Source organism: Diadema setosum, chromosome 15 (assembly GCF_964275005.1).
Source record: "Diadema setosum chromosome 15, eeDiaSeto1, whole genome shotgun sequence".
Classification (NCBI taxonomy): domain Eukaryota; kingdom Metazoa; phylum Echinodermata; class Echinoidea; order Diadematoida; family Diadematidae; genus Diadema; species Diadema setosum.
The window spans coordinates 20,832,985-20,854,386 of record NC_092699.1 but is presented as its reverse complement, the minus strand read 5'-3'; the positions used below and the strand labels follow the sequence as shown (position 1 = coordinate 20,854,386).

The following is a 21,402-nucleotide window of genomic DNA, read 5'->3' as shown; positions in this document are numbered from 1 at the left end:
ACACAACTACTGGAGCAGACTTGGAGGGCTGCCTGTGAGGCGCACGCAATATATAAACTAGAAATGTCGCTTTGGCGACTGGTATGCCTCCGCCATAATGCATGATTTTCCCAATAGGTCTAGATAGTAGATGTGGACACTGTGTGATTACATTTTCACAAAACTGGCAAAATATTGGAATGACAAGTTTGTCACAAATGTGTTGAATGTTCACCTTCCTTGACGTAGGTTTAATTGGATGAATAGGAGAGCATGTATCTAGGGATTTAAGGACTTTAACTCGACTTTGACCCATTCATACATTTAGGCATTGAGTAATTTTCAAGGTACAGGTGTGGAGAAAAAGTGCAATTTCTGAATTGAATAGTAAATTGTTACCATTTTCATCTGGCCCTTGACCCTAAAATTCATAAGATAATTACTTTCAGGTAGAACATGCATAATATGTACTAAGTTTCAAGGTAACTTGAGCCACTTCCAAGATATGGAGGAAAAAGTTAGTTCAGCACTTTCACTTGATCTTTGACCTTTTGACCTTTGAGGCAAAAAGAGAAAAAAAAACTTTCCAGAGAATTTCTATTAGGTTACACACGCATACACCAAGTGTAAAAAAATAACCCTGCTGGCATTGCATAAATATGAGGGTAATAGTAACATTTTGAAGTCTTGCACTTGACCTTTGACCCTTAACCTTTGACCCCATGAACCCTACATTCTCTAGATAATCACTTCCAGTCAGTACATGTATATACTATGTTCCATGAAGATACCTTGAAAAATTTTCCAAGGTATGGAGAAAAAAAAAGAAGTTTTAATATTTTTACTTGACCTTTTGACCTTTGACCTTTGACCTCATGACCCAAACTGTCACCAGAGAATCTTAATTGGGTAATACATGTATACACTAAGTTTCAAGAAAATCTCTTCAGGCATTCAATAGATATGGTGGAAATAGTGGAATTTTATGTATTTGACCCTGACCTTTTGACCTTTGACCTTTGACCTCATGACCCAAACTTTCACCAGAGAATCTTAATCGGGTAATACATGTATACACTAAGTTTCAAGAAAATATCTTCAGGCATTCAATAGATATGGTGGAAATAGTGAAATTTTATGTATTTGACCTTGACCTTTTGACCTTTGACCTTGAGCATGTGCACCCAAAAGTTGATAGGCACAATTTCACCCCCTAATACACATACATGCCAAGTTTCATTAGGATACCTCAACAGGTTTCGATAGTTACCTTGTCCACAAAATTCATTACGGACGGACAGAAGGACGGACGGACGGACGGACGGAAGGACGGACGGACGGACGGACGGACGGACAACCCGAAAACATAATGCCTCCGGCACCACTTTGTGGCGGAGGCATAAAAACCAGGTGGGATTAGGGTTAAATACACTGTAGCTACCTCTTCCAAAGCCTAACAAATAGTTAAATTGTCATAACATTTACCAATAACTGTACATACACACTATGCAATTTGTTCTGCTAGATAGAGAGGTGATGAATTACACTTGCTATGTTTCACGTCTCAGTAGTCCTGTCCTATGGCCTCCATGGGGACTATGTGAACCTTTTGGAAAGTCTGTACCTTGCCCTAAAGATAATTTCTGCCAATCTGATCTAATGTAGTTTGAAGAAATCAATTTGCACTCTCCCCATCATGTTACTGCCTGGGAGCCAGATTAAGCCATCACTGCTGCCGCTACTATGAAAAAACAAAACAAAAACAAAACATATTCTACTTCAAACTAATTCTACATACAGTACAACTTGTGGGAGTATACTTTTTGATCTGGTCAAAGAGTATCTTCAAAATTTTACAGAAATCTGTCCCTGGTACCCTGATTGTTGCTAAGGCTGGTGAAAATCTGATTGTGTAAAATGCACAAGAGATTAAAATCTTTAATTTTGACCTATGGAGCTCCTCCACTTTTTTGTTCTTACAAACCCACTGCAAAAATGGGCCACTACTGGCATTGTAAGTGAAACTACTATTTTTCACCTTTACGTATTTGAGGTATCCTAATGAAACTTGGGACATACATGTATGAGTGGACAGAGTTGTGCCTATCAACTTTTGGGCGCACATCTTCAAGGTAAAAGGTCAAGTTCAAATTATTGAAATTTTCACTATTCCCCCCATATCCATGCAATGTCTGAAGGTATCTTCTTGAAACTTAGTGTATACATGTATTACCAGATAAAGATTCTGGAGAGAAAGATTTGAGTCATGGGGTTAAAGGTCAAAGGTCAAGTGAAAATGCTAAAATTTCATTTTTTCCTCCATGTATCTCAGAAAAGGCTGAAAGTATCTTCATGAAATTCAGTACACATCCATGTATACACTGCCTGACAGTGATTCTCTTGGGACTTTTTTGGGTAATGGTCATACAGTCAAAGTCAAAGGTTAAAGGTCATACAGTCAAGATCTCTTTAATATTTCCCCCATATCTATGCAATGTTTGAAGGTATACACGTGTGTGACCATTATGAGATAGAGATTCTTTGGGAAAGTTTTGGGTCATGGGGTCATAGGTCAAGTAAAATGCAAAAATTGTACCATTTTCTCTATATCTTGGAAATGGCTCAAGGTATCATCATGAATCTTAAAAGGGCCTACATATCCATTTACTGTCTTACACGGATTATCTTGGGAATTTTAGGGCCAGGAGGTCAAAGGTCAAGGGTCAGGTTAAAATGTAAATTACTGTTCCAAGCTGACAATACACTTTTTCTCCATACCTTGAAGATTGCCTTTTGCTTTTATATACATACTTTAGTCAGGTATGTAAAGCATCCCTGTAATATTTTATGAGTTCTAGAGAAAAACTCAATCCTTCATACCACAGGACCACTCTAACTTATGATAGGCAAAGCTTACCTTGCAGCCTGAAGGTACATCTTGAGATCTACATCATTCAGAATCTCTGGCTTCCAGCTCAGTTCCTCAAATTCCATGTTAGTCCCTTTGCCTGGTGGTTGCTTGGGCCTGATGTCTGGAAGTACCGCTTGATGACTTGGCCCTACCCTGATTTCCCCCTGGGTGCCTGCTAAACGTCTGAATAAAGCAGCAGAAAAGGAACAAGCATGTATGGAGTGTATTGATGAGATTCATACTACTCCTTAAACGGCTGTCATCCTGTTGGATCTGTCACAAGTTAGCCACATACAAACATTTAACCCATCAAGTCCTCAGGGAATCTTGCGGCAAAAAGTGTGTATACTCATTTTTTCATTAAATTGGTACCTCTGAACTTTACTGCCTATCCAATCTTGCAGAAAGACAGGATGAAGTTGGTAAAGTTCATTAACTCTGTACAAAATTAAGAAAATGTTACCTTAGGAAAATGTTACAAGAAACATTTCTTTAATAATCTAGATTCTGTTGCCAAAGAAGGATCAATTATCATTTTGAGGCTTCTAATGATTCTGCAATCAAGATAACAAAGGTCTATGACCAGACTAATAATAAAAAATGATAATATATCAACTCATAAAGTGCAAAACATATATGGATATTCTTCTGTGCTCAAGTGAAAGAGAAAAAGAGATTCTACTATATGAAACAAAAGCAATGAATAATAATGCTTACAACATAAAGATACAGCATTACACACACACACACAAAAAAAAAACAAAAAAAAAACAAACTAGACTTGGAATTTGTCAACACTGACAAATTGGGTGATCCGATCTATTCGGAAATCAATGATTTGAGTCCTGATCCCAATAGGCATGACCATGCAGGTTTCATCTGTGTTTAGGGACATTGGCCGTGTGATGTTTGGATTCTCATTTAGAAAATGGAGTCAGATCTGCCATCTTTGGTACCAAAATCTGTATACACTATTAACGAAGATACAGAATGAAGTATATTTGACCTTTGACACCACTTTGCACACCCAAGATGGCATCTGAGCAAAAAGTGGTTATTTTGTGAAATGATTCTTGCGACACCATCTATACGTGTGCAAAACATGGCAAAGATAGGACAAGTAGTTGCCAAGATACAGGACGAAGAAACATTTATGACCTTTGACCCTAATGTACCTACAAAAGACGGTGTCTGATGAAGTAATTCTTATTTTATGAAATGATGTGCATGACATGGACTAAGCATGTGCAAAATGTGGGGGGGGGGGTGAAAGTTCATGTTTTTCTTGAGCTATTGCAAAGAAAGTCACCGAAAGAAAGACATATCTCCCGACATTGAAGTTAAGCATCAATTTCAACCAGGTCTTTGGACATAATCCCGACTTCCAGTAAGAATATGGATCACATGAAAGATAGCCCAAAGTTTCATCTACTACACATTAAAATCTGTGAGAAATTCACTGAAGGATTAATTAGCTAGTGCTTGATAAAGCCAGTAATGTCATTTTTCATTTCCAGAAAAAATGTACTCCCATAGAGATAATACCTCAGTTGCACAGCCAAAATGGTGTCCGACCAAAGCATCATTATTTTACAAAATGATTCATCTATCGAGGTCCACGTGTGTGCAAAATATGACGGTGATACCAAATACACTAATGAGATTACAGAATGAAGTATATTTGACCTTTGACCCCACTTTACACAGCCAAGATGGCATCTGAGCAAAAAGTTGCTATTTTGTGAAATGATTCTTGCAACATGTCCCTTACGTGTGCAAATGCAGGAAAGATAGGACGTGTATTTACCAAGATACAGGATTAAACACTTTTGACCTTTAACCCTAATTTACCTACCCAAGATGGTGTCGGAGGGAGTAGTTATTTTATGAAATGATGTTCGTGACATGAACTAAACATGTGCAAAATATGGGGTTGATATGACTTGTTGTTCTTGATCTATTGCACAGAAAGTGGAAGAAAGAAAGAAAAATAAAGAAAAAGTTAAGGTATTGTACAGAAATTTGAAGGAGAAGCATAAAAAAATCAGAAAAAGATAAAGTTAGGAAGGGAGAATAAGACTAACTAAAGAAAAAGAAGAAAAAAGTGTTTTAAAAAAAAGCAAAAGAATTGCCAGGGGTGAGCCTCGAACCTGGGACCTTTAGATTACAAGTCCGATGCGCTATGCAATGACCTATTTCATCCCCCATAGGCTCTGTGTATTAAGCAAAATGACGCTACGTCGAAGCCAAGTGCCAATTTCAACCAAGTTTTTCGACGTGATCTTGACGTTGTATGAAAAAACAGAAGGCACACTCACAACAGCCCAAAGTCTCAGCTACAACATATTAAAATCTGGGAAAAATTCACCAAAGGATAAGTGAGCTAGAGCTCGATAAGAATAGTCATGTCAATTTTCATTTCCAGAAAAACTGCACTCCCATAGAGATAACACGTAAACTGGTCAAATTTGACAAGGTTACTTTCAATTCATTTTTACGATTTGATGCCGTCATCAAATCAAAATTTTGATATTACACTTGTAAAAGAGCATTTAATAAGCTACAACATACTGAAATCTGGGTGAAAATCGGCAAAGGATAAGTGAGATACGCTCGAGTGAACTTGAAATTTGATGACGTCATTTTGAAAATTTACTTACTTATAAGTGAATACTTTTAATAAAGTGTGGGTCTGCATTGCTTTTTATACTTTCTTTTGTGTCTTTTTTATTTTGAGAATCACATTATTTTGAAAACAAATAAGCAAAGAAAAAAGGAAGGAAATATTGGTAGAACTAATGGAGCGCTATCGCACTACACCGCTGCGTTTAGCTTAGCTCTGCGTCGCTGAAAATGTGACTTATAGTCTGCGAAATCATCTTTTCTTTTATGACAATAGTGGAGTTATAGTTGGTGCAACTATAATGAAGCATCAACCCGCCATAAAAGCTGCGTTTAACTTTGCGTTGCTGAAAATGTGACTAAAAGTCTTCGTAATTATCTTTTCTTTAATGCAATATTGTTGATACTTGTCACATAATGAAGTGAAAGTTTGCATCGCTTTCATCCTTTATTTTTTTTGCGTTTCTTTTTCTATTTCAAGTCTCACACGATTAAGAAGAAAAAAATTTGCTTTTCTTTTTCTATTTCAAGTCTCACACGATTAAGAAGAAAAAAATAAGCAAAGGAAAAAGTTTTGAAAAAGAAAAGAAAAAGAAGAAAGTATTGATCCAACTATAACAGAACGGCATCGCAGTATCAAAGCTGCATTTATAGCTTTACTTTGCGGTAGTGAAAATGTGATTTCCAGTGTCTGATATTATAATTTCTTTCATCATACAATGACATAATTGTTGTTCATGTAACTAAAGTGAAGTTTTGCATCGTTGCACTATTTCCTTTCTCATTTTTTTTCTCTTCTTCAAAAATCAAGCTATTTAGAAGAATGTGGAAAGAAAACGGAGATGAAGAAGAAAAAAATAGTGCAACTATCGTAATGAAGTGGCATCCATGCTCTATCAACGCTGCATTTAGTCTCTGTGAAGTGACTCAAGTGTCCGAAATTCTTTTCTTTCATGACATGATTGTTGATATTCATCACATAACTAAAGCATATATTTCAATCGCATTGATATAATTTCTTTTGCGTTTTTTTTTTTTCTATGTTAAGAGTTGCACAATTCAGAAGAAAAAACAACAGCAAGAAAAAGATTTAAAGAAGAAAGTATTAGTGGAACGAACTGAGCGCAGAGTCAGCGGCATCGCACTAAATGTGACTATAAAGATATATCCGAAATTATCTATTCTTTTATGACAATATTGTGGATACTTATCATTTAATAAAGTGAGGGTTTGCATCGCTTTCATAATTTCTTTTGCGTTTCTTTTTTTTTTAATTTCAAGGATTACACTGATTTTAAGAAAAAGGAAAAAAGAAGAAAATATTGGTGCAACAAGATAATAGAAGCCCAGTATCCCGTTATGAAAGCTGCGTTTTAGCTTCCTTGTGTCGCTGAGAATGTGACTTAGAGTTCATTTTATTTTATAATTCAAGAATCGCGAAATTTAGCAGAAAAGTAAAAGCAAGAAAGTGATTAAAAAGAAGAAAGTATGAGTGGAACGAATTGATCGCAGAGTCAGAGACAAGTGACCTCATAGTATCAGGTGATTTCAGCATTCAGATGGATCTGCCTTCGCCTAATACCAAGAAGTTCACAGATGTGATGGCTAGTCATAATCTTCAGCAGCATATACAAGAAGCCACCCATTCCTGAGGGCATATACTTGATTTGCTCATGACAAGGCAAGATGATGTGACAACTGTGCAAAATATCAGGGTCTGTGAGGGCATCTCTGACCACGCTGCCAAAATGTGTGAAATCAACACTCCTGTCAAAATCTCGTACAAGAAAATGATATCAACCCGGAAAGTGCGATCAATCAACATTGGTATGCTGCGTGAAGATCCGATGATGGAATCCCTTCCTTTTATTTGCTCAAGTGCTGAAAATGTTGAAAAAGCTATCAGCAATTATAACTCTACTTTGTCGACGGTTCTGGACAAGTACGCCCCTATCCAGAAGCGCTGTATTGCCCTTCGCCCAAACACTCAATGGTACAATGATGAAATTGCAAGTGCGAAACTGCGTCGAAGGCAATTAGAAAGAAAAGGGAGGAAATTGTTGTTAGAGATTGATAGGCAGTTTTATTGTAAACAACGTCAGTATGTCCCATCACTACTCAGGAAAGCGAAAACTGACTATCACTCTAAACAAGTTAATGACTGTGGAAAAGACACAAAGAAACTCTTTCAGGTTGTAAACAAGCTTCTTGGCAGAAAACAGAAATCCCCTCTACAGGGATGCCAAGTTCAAAACATTTTTGTGAGTGAGATTTTCGTGACTCGGCATCTCGGCGAGCGAATGTGCACGTGAGTGAGGGTGTGGGAGGGTTTTTTCCCCCTGTGGCCTCTCACGGTAGGGAGCTTTTTCAATTTTTAGCTCTAATGGTGCGATCAGGTGCTTACTTAAGTGACTATTTTTTACTTATTTTGAAAGACAAAAGGAAAATATACCTTCAATTGTAACTATCACTTTAATCCTTTGAGCTATGCTCCTTATTATAGGCCCAAATTGCAGACTTCGCCCGATGCGTGAGAAAAATGGGTGCCATGCGTGAGATCGTGAGACAGCCCCTAAATGCTTGAGTCTCACTCAGAATGCGTGAGACTTGGTAGCTCTGCCTCTACCTGAGCATGATTCTGACAAAGAATTGGCTAACCAATTTAATTGGCTTTTCGTCAATAAGATAGCGAATATACGCTTATTTTTACCATTTGTCCGTGTGGTTAAAAGTGAAGCTGAAGTTGCAAGTACTTCAAAATTAGACTCACTAAATCCAATCTCTGTAACTGAGGTTAAGAATATGATTATGAAGTCTCCAAATAAGTCATGTGAATTAGACCCTTTTTGTACGGATCTGATAAAAAAATGTGTATCAGTGACTGCCCCTGCCATTACGAGCATAATAAATGGCAGTTTTGCAGCAGGTGTTGTGCCAAATGAATTGAAAACAGCGGTGATATTTCCAACCCTCAAAAGACCTCATTGAGATAAGAACATGTTAAACAATTATCGACCAATTTCAAACCTGCCATTTGTTAGCAAAGTTATGGAACGTGTTTCCTTTTCACGCCTACGAGACTACTTGCAGGAGAATGATTTTCTTGATAGCCACCAATCAGCATATCGCCCTGATCATAGTGTAGAGACATTACTTACTGACCTAACTGATCAATGTTTGAGACAGATGGATGCTGGGAATATCACTGCAGTTGTTTTACTTGATATGTCGGCAGCTTTTGATACTGTTGACCATTCCATTCTCACCCAGACTCTCAGATCTGTTGGTGTCACAGGACTTGCATTAGAGCGGTTTCAATCTTACCTTACCAGCCGTTCACAATATGTTAAGATCAATGACAGTAACTCTGATCCGGCTGCACTTACTTGCGGTGTCCCGCAAGGGTCTGTAGGTGGACCACTTCTATCCTCACTATATCTTTCCAGGATTAGACACACTTTTGAAAGACACGACATTCAGTATCACTGTTATGCAGATGATATACAAATATTTGTATCTTTTTCACCAACCAGGACTGAACTCTCTGAATCTGTAAAACGATTGGAATTATGTATTGATGATGTTGAGGCATGGATGGAAAGAAATGGTCTTAAATTTAATGACAGTAAGTCAGAATATATTCTGATAGGATCCAAACAGATGTTGTCTAAAGTGAATTCTGATACATGTTATGTTAGAATTGGCAATAGTAATATCAAGCCTTCGAACAAAGTTCGTAATCTTGGTGTTGTTTATGATGCAAATCTGACGTTCAAAGACCACATTTCATATGTATCCCAATCTGTAAGATTTCATTTGCGTAACCTGGCTCAATTCGGAGATATTTAACTAGATCAGCAGCAGAAAAACTGATGCATGCTTTTATTTCGTCTCGTCTAGATTTCTGCAATTCTCTGTTTTGCAGCCTTCCACAAAAAGAACTCAGTAAACTGCAACGTCTTCAGAATTGTGCCGCTAGATTACTTACTTTCAAGAAGAAAACTGTGCATGCTACCCCAATACTTCGGTCCCTACGCTGGCTTCCTGTAGAAAAACGTATTAACTTCAAGATTCTTCTTCTTGTTTACCGTACATTGCACAAATTTGCCCCTGTCTACTTTCAAAATACTCTTCATCTTCACCAACCACCATGTAATCTCCATTCATCAAACTCGCTAAAATTATAGGTACCTCAAATCAAGCATTATTGGGGGGATCAGGCTTTTTCATATATGGGCCCAAAACTATGGAATGGCCTACCAAAATCTCTTAGAGAAGCATCTTCCACTGATGGTTTCAAAAAGAATCTCAAGACATATATTTTCAATTTAAATTGACAATATTGAATACCTGTTTGTATAGTATGTGTACATATATACATGTAGGCCTATTGTTTGTTGGTTTATTGTCTTATTATTTTCTGTGATACTGTTGTAACGTGACACAATGTGTACTCTGTTCTATAGCGCCTTGAGTATCTTTTTTAGGTAGATATGTGCGCTTTACACGAGTCTCACTATTATTATTATTATCTGCAACCATCAGCGCTGCATAATTATGCGTCGCTGTGAAGTAGAAATTCATCAACGATCTGGTGCATATTTTGGATGGGACATTCGGAAAATATTCAGTGAAATAAGTAAGAAGACACTTTGGTGCAAAAATAAAGGAAGTCTTTATTATTGTTGTGTGATTTATGTTCACGTGTCGATGTGCACTGCAGGTGAAAGGCTTTTGAACTTTATTTCCCGTGTATCGTGGAAACTCAATATAGATGGTCTATAGATCTTGGCCTAAGGAGATCTGATACACCGTTGTATAACAAAATACTTGATAAATTATAACAAACTACTTTCTCAGGTCCCAATTTATTAATTTCCGTTGTGTTGTATTGTTTATTGACTACTAATAAAAAGAACAAATTGTCTTCGTTGCAAGGATCTTGTCATACCGAGTTTCACTGTATTTATTTTCGCGTGGCGTTCGGCGCTGCGAACTTCGGTTTACTGCTTTATTTTTGTCGTTTTTCACACCTCTCATTTGGTAGGATTTCTTTGATTGATATTACTTTATTCGTTCTCTTTATATTTCGTAGGTATCTAAAAGTAATTCACACTTTTCACGTTTTCGTAACAGCGATTTCACCGCTTCGCTGCAGTATGTTCGAAGGAAGTTTGATCGCAGCCACCTCAGTGTGCTGTGTGTTATTTTTGTAGTTTCTGTGGTGTCGGGGAGGTTGTTGGGATTTCTTAATTTGTTCGCTAGCCTTAAGTGGAATCAATAATGGACCACGTTGGATGCAGTAAGTCGCACACGATCAACGACCTTGCCTCAAGAAGCGAGCGCAGAGCAAGTAACTGTCGAGAATGCGTTCGAAGGAAACCGCAAAATATATTTTTAAAAGGGAAAAATGACAAAAAGGGGAAGAAAGATAAACAAAAAACTTGGGCATGGCGCAAAAGAAAGCATGGCAATTCTGAAAATTACGCGTGGCAGTCCAAATTTACGCATGGCAAAATTGGTTGCCACAATTTACACGTGGCGCAAAATTGGATGCCACAATTTATGCGTGGCGGGCGTGTAAAACGCCTGGCGAGGACGTAGCACCTTTTATTAGGACACCACGTTTCTTGATATCTCAGTTATTCAGCTATTCAGTTTTTGGTAGTAGCCACAACAAAAATCATGTGTATACATACTGAGGTGTGACTCGAATCAACCACCTGATTGCTAGACAGACATCATATATCTACTCGATCACTGGGGTTCCACGCAGCAGGTATTGCATATTTATTACAATTAATAATTCTTGTGTCAAGTTGTTTTTTATTGAAACTGAATGGCAAACTGCCCTTCATCAATGGAAGTAAACACTTTACTATTTATTTTTTTAGTAGTAACTATCCTGATAAAAATACAGGGTATACATACTCAGGTTGGTCATGAAAATATAGAATATGATTCAATATGATTATGACGGTAAATATTTGGGGAATATTGATTCCCTTGACAATCTGGATTAGTATTTGAGTAATTTCAACTGATTCTACTTCAATAATTATGCAAAATACCCATAAACATGGTTTTCCACACACTAAATGAATGGGGGACAAAGGGCATGCATACTCAGGTCGGTCATAAGAATTGTAAAATATGATCAAATATGATAATGATGGTAAATATATGGGGAATATTGTTCCCTTGACAATCTGGATCAGTATTTGAGTAGTTTCAACTGATTTTACTTCAATAATTATGCAAAATATCCTTAAACATGGTTCTCCACACACTAAACGAATGCGGGAAAAGTGTCCCATACGTAACACGTCATATCTGTCTTTAATTGTCCCCGCCGAACGAGTTCGAGCAGGGGACTATAAAACGGGCTCCGTACGTGTGTGTGTCCGTGTGTCCGTCCGTCCGTCTGTGTGTGCATCCGTGTGTGATTAAAATGTTCAATTTGCTACTTCTCTGTCATTTATGAGCCAATTTTGATTCTGTTTGCTTTATATGATAGCACTACATGGGAGCTTTGATACTTTTACACAGAATTTCAGTTGTGACCTTTGACCTTGACCTTTGACCTATATTGTACATTTTGCTTCAAAATGCTACTCCTTCGCCATTTCTAACCCGATTTCGATTCTGTTTGCTTTATGTGATGGCACTAGGTGAGGGCTTCAAAACTTACACGCAGAATTTTGACCTTTGACTTCTTTGACCTTGATTTTTGACCTACAAATTGTATATTGTACATTGGCTACAAAATGCTACTCCTTCGCCATTTCTAACCTGATTTAGATTCCGTTTGCTTTATGTGATGGCACTAGGTGAGGGCTTCAAAACTTCTACACAGAATTTTGACCTTTGACCTTGATTTTTGACCTATATTGTACATTTTGCTACAAAATGCTACTCCTTTGCCATTTCCAACCCGATTTCAATTCCGTATGCTTTATGTGATGGCACTAGGTGAGGGCTTCAAAACTTCTACACAGAATTTTGACCTTTGACTTCTTTGACCTTTGACCTTGATTTTTGACCTGTATTGTACATTGGCTACAAAATGCTACTTCCGGCGGGGACATATATTATGCACCGCGTAATTTCTACTTTTCCTTGTTAGAACCTGTAATTAGTGCTTTTTGCCCCATGACTTGAAACTTACCTCTGATAATCATGAGTGTTGTGACTTTCATCACAGTGAGTTACAAGTTGTAGAATGAAATACTTTCAGAGAGTTTTGAGGTTGAAAAAATTGTTCAAAAAAACACAATTTTTGTGGTCCCATACGTAACGGCACATATTTTCTCTTCTAGAATATAATTGTCAAGGTCATTTTTCTCAATTTTTTACATGATTATACTTCTCCTAAATATCAATCACCATGATAAAGTTTAATATGATCAAAGGCCATTTACGCTATTTTTCAGGTCATAAAAGCCTCTGAATGTCCCATACGTCCCAGTACTGACCACATTTCTTGATGAATTCTATTCAAATTTGGTATCAAGATGTATCATTTAAAAATCTAGCTGCCATTAATTTTGTGGTGCCCTCACATATTATTATTATTATTATTATTATTATTATTATTATTATTATTTATGTATTTATTTATTCATTTATTAATTTATTTTGTATCTATGTATTTATTTGGCATTTACAATACATGAATATATAAAAAATGTGATTCTCTCTTCATACACACTCATGTGCATTCTACTAGCCACATTTTTTGATGATTTTATTCAGTTTGTATAAAGAGGTTTATCTAATTAAATCTGAACCCCTATATACTTTTGTGATGCTGCCTCAATTATTGTCTTTTATAAGGTCTAAGGTAATATTTTGGATTGGGTCGTGAGTATGGCATATACGTAGTAGGCTGTTTTTTGACAGATTTTATTTAGATTTGATATGAAAGTTGTTATTCAAAAATCGAGCCACCTATATCTTTACTGTGGCAATGTCCTCACTTGTTCCATCTTTATCCACAAAATTTTTTAGTTTTGGGGGTCATTTGTCTGCACTCTACTGGCCACATATTTCTATATATTTCTATATTTTTCAATGAAATGTACGTCTCATATAGTTCAAGTCAAGCTCTTTCTACTCATATTCGAGCTCAATTTTTTTTTTTTTTGCACACGTTTCAGCCCATTTGGAGCATTTTTCAAAAAATTGAAAAAATTGGACGGACACGTACGCGCGCGCACATATGCACGCACAGCTCATATGCAATAGAAATTTCCCGTCTTTTTTTCACTTGGATCGTATGTCTGAACTGTCAAGGAATATTTCTACCAAGTTTCAAGTCAATCCAACTCAATATGACGTCATACGGGCGCGTCAAAGTTGAAATTCCGTGCGCGTGTGTCAATGGCGATATACAGTGCAGCTATGCCAAAAAACAGCCAATTTTAAATCCGATTTTACTCCTCAGGATGGACAGTGACCCCCGTTTTCTTTACATATTCTGAAAGCTGATGAGTTGTACATGTCATTTCATGGGTTGGCAATGCTGGAAAAATGATTAAAAGATATATCAGATTTCTTAATAAAATAATTATTGTCATAAAAGAAAATATAATTTTGGAGACTTCAAGTCACACTTTCAGCGGCACAAAGTAAGTTAAACGCAGCGTTGATAGTGCGATGTCGCTGCCATTAGTTTCACCGGTATTTTCTTTTTTTAACTTTGTAAATTGCGCGATTCTTGAAATTAAGACAAAAATGCAAAGAAAGGATTAAATGGAACGGCAAACTTAAACTTTAGTAACGTGATAAATATCGATAATTTTGTCGAAAAAAGAAAGGATAATTCCTGACTCCCGAAGTCATTTCACAAATGCAGCATTGATAGTGCAATGCCGCTTCGCGAGTTTCATTATTTTTCTTCTTTCTCTTCTTCATTTCCTCCCCCTGTGTACATCTTCAAAATGGCATGATCTTGAAAAAAATAAATGAATAAACGAAAGGATATAATGCGATGCAACCATACACTTTAGTTATGTGATAAGTATCAACAATGCATATGATCTGTTACAAACGGAGGGATGATTTCGGACACTTTTGCGTTTTCGGACACTTTTGCGACAGCGCGATGTCGCACCAATTTTGTCCATTTCCCTTTTTTTTTTGCATGCTTCTCTCTCGCGCACGCGCATGTCGGTGTGTAAGCACCGTTTCTTCCCCCGACGACCCGACCATGTGTTCAGTTTGAGCCACCACGCGTAAATATGTCAAACTACCTGATGGCACTTTTCCGCCACGCGTACTTCATTTTTTGGCGAGGATGCTGAAAAGGCGGGTCATCTGTTTTATTAGGACCACTTCATTTTACTTTGTATTTGTTCGTTTTTTGATATCTCAGCCATTTCAAATTGGATCCTCATCAAATAAACTTTGAACTCCTCTAGTCTTAGAATTGTATGCTCTTTGATAATTCATATAAATGGTTTCCAATCATCTTGTAAAATGTTGAAAACTGAATCCCCATTTCTATGAAAACTATTATGTCTCAGTTTCAGATATTTTAAATACTTGATTATACTTTCATCATATATCATATATCATATCAGTGTTTGGTCATACAATGTAATACTTGTGTTGTCACTCCACCAATGCGCTTCTTGCCCTTCACTATAGAAAAAAAAAGAGGAGTCTTGCACAAGATCAGTATATGTGCCACATTTCATTTGAATTGCTTTGCAATGGGGGTGTTGTTTGCTCTGTACGACCTGTATCATGTTCCAAATCTTGTTTGAATTATTTACAACCCATGGAAAGTGTTTTGCGATGGATAATTACTTTCAGGTAGAACATGCATAATATGTACTAAGTTTCAAGGTAACTTGAGCCACTTCCGAGATATGGAGGAAAAAGTTAGTTCAGCACTTTCACTTGATCTTTGACCTTTTGACCTATGAGGCAAAAAGAAAAAAAAAAACTTTCCAGAGAATTTCTATTAGGTTACACACGCATACACCAAGTGTAAAAAAATAACCCTGCTGGCATTGCATAAATATGAGGGTAATAGTAAAATTTTGAAGTCTTGCACTTGACCTTTGACCCCTGACCTTTGATCCCATGAACCCTACATTCTCTAGATAATCACTTCCAGTCAGTACATGTATATACTATGTTCCATGAAGATACCTTGAACAATTTTCCAAGGCATGGAGAAAAAAAAGAAGTTTTGATATTTTTACTTGACCTTTTGACCTTTGACCTCATGACCCAAACTTTCACCAGAAAATCTTAATTGGGTAATACATGTATACACTAAGTTTCAAGAAAATATCTTCAGGCATTCAATAGATATGGTGGAAATAGTGAAATTTTATGTATTTGACCCTGACCTTTTGACCTTTGACCTTTGACCTCATGACCCAAACTTTCACCAGAGAATCTTAATTGGGTAATACATGTATACACTAAGTTTCAAGAAAATCTCTTCAGGCATTCAATAGATATGGTGGAAATAGTGAAATTTTATGTATTTGATCTTGACCTTTTGACCTTTGACCTTGAGCATGTGCACCCAAAAGTTGATAGGCACAACTTCACCCCCTAATACACATACATGCCAAGTTTCATTAGGATACCTCAACAGGTTTCGATAGTTACCTTGTCCACAAAATTCATTACGGACGGACGGACGGACGGACGGACAACCCGAAAACATAATGCCTCCGGCACCACTTCGTGGCGGAGGCATAAAAAGTTTTGGTACCTCAAAAGTTTCCCTGAATTTCCGTGTTTCAGGTTAAATTACCTTTCAAATAACTAACACTGTGAGACTTACTCGCCCCAAAGTGCTCTCATTTCTTATAGTAATCATGCAATTAACTGCGACCAGCAGCCCCATACACATAGCGACCAGCAGCCCCATACGCATAGCGTAATGAGGCTTCGCATTGTAGCATTCAGGATCATGACAGATTTAGTATCGCGGGTAAATATCAACTTAAAATCCAAAAAATTCTTCAATTTGAAGACTAACCAATTCAGTTGAAGTCTTGAAAACAGGCTTCGGACAATGTTTGGTTCTGCCAATAGTCCCTTTCTGTTCGAATTGATGACTGAATGTGACTCTGTCGAGAGGACCTTGGGAGAGCTACATACACTGATTACTACGGCCAGCGCATACGCACACATCACATGCGAACAAATTTCAAATCCACGAACGGATAAGATGTTTGTGTGCGCATGCGCTGGCCGTTAGCATTCAGCGTAGCTCTCCCAAGGTCCACTCGACCGAGTCACATTCAGTCATCAATTCGAACAGAAAGGGACTATTGGCAGAACCAAACGTTGCGTGAAGCCTGTTTTCAAGACTTCAACTTATTGGTAAGTCTTCAAATTGAAGAATTTTTTGGATTTTAGGTTGATATTTACCTGCGATACTAAATCTGTCATGATCCTGTAAGCTACAATGCGAAGCCCCATTACGCTATGCGTATGGGGCTGCTGGTCGCAGTTAGCTACTCGGTATGCGTATGGGGCTGCACGCTGCTGGTCGCAGTTATCATGCAATAATGGTTTCGCACAATACATGTACTACCTCGCCGCCGTATGGCGGCGGCTCTGGTACGAAACCATTATTGCATGATTACTAAGACATGAGAGCACTTTGGGGCGAGTAAGTCTCACAGTGTTAGTTATATGACAGGTACTTTAACCTGAAACACAAACTAAGACAAGGAAATTCAGGGAAACTTTTGAGGTAATACCAAAACTTTATATTATCTTTAAAGGAGACCTCCGGATGATTTTCAGATTTTTACATTTGAAGAACTATAACTCATTTATGCTGAGGACAGAGTTTCAGAATTTGTGATAACTGGGATGAAGAATAAGAATATTTTCAAAATTTAGAACAAATTGCACTGAACAAGGATGATGACATGGCAGAGTCACCATAAGAATGCATGAGTTGGGGCTTCAGGAAGCAGAACAAAAGAAGAAGGCATGCATAGATTATACACAGGTGAACTCGCAAGCAAGCGGTATTGCAGTGGAATTACACTGCTACATTTCTGAAATATGTGAACCTCCTATGTCATCATCCTTGTTCAGTGTAATTTGTTTATGGTTTTTCAAGGTATATTTTCTCTGCTCAAGAACCACAATAAATTCCACAAATCTATACATGGAGTTGTCGATTTATGTACTACATGATGTGAAATTATGAAAATCGTCTGGAATGTCCCTTTAATAAACAACAACAGAAACTTCAAAGACAGCGCGTCTCAGCAACTGAGGTAATGTGCATATAGGCTTGAGGACCGCGTGCTGTCCATTTGTTTTGTACAGGATTAGCACGCACTTTCCTGTCTGTTCAGTTAGGCCTCATTTGGTATTATACAGTAGAATATGGCGATCACGAACTGCGTGTAAATTGTCTGAAATAGGGTTTTCGAGTTTTCCCTGAGACCGAGTTAGTCTGGATCCTTCTGGAATAAAAGTCTTGTTTTCCGACTTTTATTATTTTTCTCAAAATACTCCAAAACGACTCATCATCCCGGCAAATCGCGTCAGCCAGGTAAGTTTCTTTGTAGACTCTTTCGATATATTGCAAGCAAATATGAAATGGTGCCAGACAGGTTCTCAAACCCTTACCAAAACTATGTTTTCACTTTAAAATCACTACTGTAAAAGCTATCATTTTCAGGAGGGTTCAATTTTCAAATTTCGTGTATCACTGTTGGGCGGTGAATTGAACAACATGCAAAAATATTGCAAATCGCAAAAACGACATCTCGCCAATATATCCATGACCTCATTTGCGAAAACAAAAGTTTTTACAGTAGCAATTCACTTCAATCATACCTTGTTTCTGGATTGTAGCTCAGAATGTAAAAAAACTTGTCATTTAGGGCATTGAAGTCCTTGGCCTCATGAATATCCTTGAAGTGGTAGACATGGCATTTCCGTCTGCATTAACAAAAAGGAAAGGCACTGCTGGCATTCATTAAATGCAAGATTTTTTTCGCAGAGCTCCTCAAGGTTACAACACTTTAACCATTCACACATACCAAATCATCGACTTGAATCAGCACGGGAACATGAAGGAAAACAAGATTTTATCTCGGCACTTGGACAAGATAGGTGATATGCAGGATCGGGGGGGGGGGGGAATAGACAATGCATAAACAAAGATAAAGACTAATGCATTTTTCACATTTGACCCTAATTCATACAACCAGATGGCATCTGATTAAGAAGTTGTTATTCAATGAAACAAACCATAATACAAAGTCTACATGAGTGCAAAATATGGGGATGATAGGGTTTGTATTAACCAAGATACAGAATGCAATTTATTTGACCTTTGAACCCAATTACACAGCCAAGCTAGCATCTGACCAAACTGTTGTTGATTCAAAGAATGATCCATGTACCATGGTCTATATTGTGTGCAATATATGAAACTCCTAGTGTCAGATGTAAACGGCACGGAAGGGTTTTTTTTCCCCTTTTTTTCTCCTACCCTCTTGTTTACTGTGGGCTACTGTCTAGGTACAAAGAATTTTTAGGCCAACAGCTGGCAAGATCGAGGGTTTGCAAGCTGCGCCCTACTTGCAGGATGGTAAGAAATGCTTGGCTGGGTTTCCCGCAAATTTTGTTGTGATTCATTTGGTTATCAACAAGGGCCGCACCCCGGTATTTGAATAAATATAATGCAAGTGAAAGTGAGTAGTTAAATCACGGGCTAATTAGTATTGTATCGGTATAGATGTGAAAGGTTAAAATTAAGGAAATCACACTGATTGGAGAGTGATTATGTATGCAAGGTTAAGGGCGAGAGAGGGAGCGTGAGAGAAGTTAAATAGCGGTGAAGGAGGAATAGAAGATGAGAAGCTAATCTGACGCGAGAGTGGAAAGACCGTTTGTGCCCATTGGGAAGGGTCCAGCCATGTCAAAATAGGAGGGAATCCAGGATGAGCTCCACTGAGATCCAAGCTAAAAGGCTGTGAGGGAGAAAGCGAGAGAGAAATTGAACCTGTGATACTCCGAGGCTAAAGTATTCCTGCTGCTGAGCGGAATTGGCAGATGGGGCACTGGACGGCAACTCTCTGCGCGGGTGAAGGGCAGAAATAACTGTAAGTGGAATTTATATGCTGATTTCAGTAACTTTTTTCCAGTTAGTTTTTTTTAAAGGAACTCAATAGAGGCGCTGTTTAAACGAGGCGCCTGGTATCAATTGAAAGTATTATGCTGTTGTACGAAGAGAATGATTTGATGTTTAAGGGGAGAATGATTTGATATGTTGAAGAAAGTAGGGTTGTGTTTTTGTGCAGAAGGAAAGGACATAATTATGAATGTCAGATTGGAAGACATTAAGTTTACAGGAGTATATCCGATATTGTTAGAGCTGTAAATCCAGAAGTCCGGTCATTATTTATGCACACATTGTAATTATTGGTCATACATTCAGAAGTTATGAATTATGATGAAGAGATTCCTCAGGTAGAGAATTATTGTTTTTGTGTGAACCTAAAGGAATAATTGTAGTAGCAGTAGGTATTAGATATTGGACATATAGGGCGCGAATGCCATGATGTAAGATGATTTTGATATTGATGCTATGAGTGTGAAACAGAATAGTCGCCGTTTAGTTGGGGAATATCAAAGTGAGGATAGAGTAGTACACTAAGATGAGTGAATATCATTGTGATAGTGATGGCTAATTGTAAATTTACAGCCGCATCCTTATATTGCTATGAGCTGAGACAGCCGCAGTGCTACGAGCTTAGACAGCCACATTGCTACGAGCTGAGACAGCCACAGTGCTACGAGCTGAGACAGCCGCATTGCTACGAGCTGAGACAGCCGCAGTGCTACGAGCTGAGACAGCCGCATTACTAACGAGCCGAGTCCGGGACCAGCCGCTGCCCGGCGACTTGTAGTCACGGCCGTCAACGGAGAGAAGCTGTCATCACTGACGCGGCAACGAACTGGGCCCGACTGGTCGACGTCAACACCGACGCAGCACCCCGGCGATCTACAAGACGCCCTCCTCCAGCTCCAGTCGCGACGTCATAGGACGCCGAACTCAGAGCGATAACGCCTGACAGCTGGTAGTAACGGAAGCTCCGTAGGCAGTAGTATAAGTGTATAATAATTGTAACAGGGAGTTTGATGAGTTCGATTAAATTTAATGAATTTAGTGAAAATTTTGACTTTTAAAGTACCAAGCAGAAAATTCATTTATGTTGCATTGCATTATGATGACATTTGTCAGAAAACATAGAACCCGCAGAGGAATTAAAATCTTGTTTAGTGCATTTTGAATCCAAAAAAAAATCTTCACGCTGTGTTATTTACGTGGTCCATATAAGAGTAAAGTAGCGCAGTAAGTTCCCCCTGACACCTAGCATACTGGAGACTCCCAACTAGAAGCGCACATCACGAGAGAGAAGTCCCTTGCGTCTGGGGTCCAGGGCCCACCTAAGGGCCCTGGAAACCTTATGAATATCAGCTCTTTGCATCCTTCCAGAAAAAAAAACAAACAAAAAACTAGATATGTTGCTATGGTGACTGGTATGCCTCCGCCATAATGCATGATTCTCCTAATAGGTCTATAGTACATGTGGACAATGTGTGATTACATTTTTACAAAATTGGCAAAATATTAAAATGACATGTTTGTCACATATGTGTTGAATGTTCAATTTCCTTGACCTAGATTTAACTGGATGAATAGGAGAGCATGTACTGTATACGCCGTTATTTTCGCGTACAGATATTTTCGCGAATGACGAGGTCATAGACACTTTTGCGAGATGTTATTTTCGCGAATCGACGCCGACACTTACGTTAGTGCTCTATTAACAAAGCGCATGGAGACAGTTTCGCGTGTTGTTAAATTTGCGATCCAA

General features: G+C 38.0%; 1 protein-coding gene across 1 annotated transcript in view; it reads right to left on the bottom strand.

The window, feature by feature from the left end:
- Positions 1-21,402, bottom strand: part of LOC140239075 (uncharacterized) — a 63,577-nt gene that overhangs the window by 29,846 nt on the left and 12,329 nt on the right. The window contains exons 6-7 of the mRNA XM_072318972.1: positions 18,350-18,454; positions 2,897-3,073 (exon numbers count right to left, since the gene is read on the bottom strand). Of these exons, the coding sequence (XP_072175073.1) occupies positions 2,897-3,073; positions 18,350-18,454 (282 nt within the window). The remainder of the gene's footprint in view (positions 1-2,896; positions 3,074-18,349; positions 18,455-21,402) is intronic.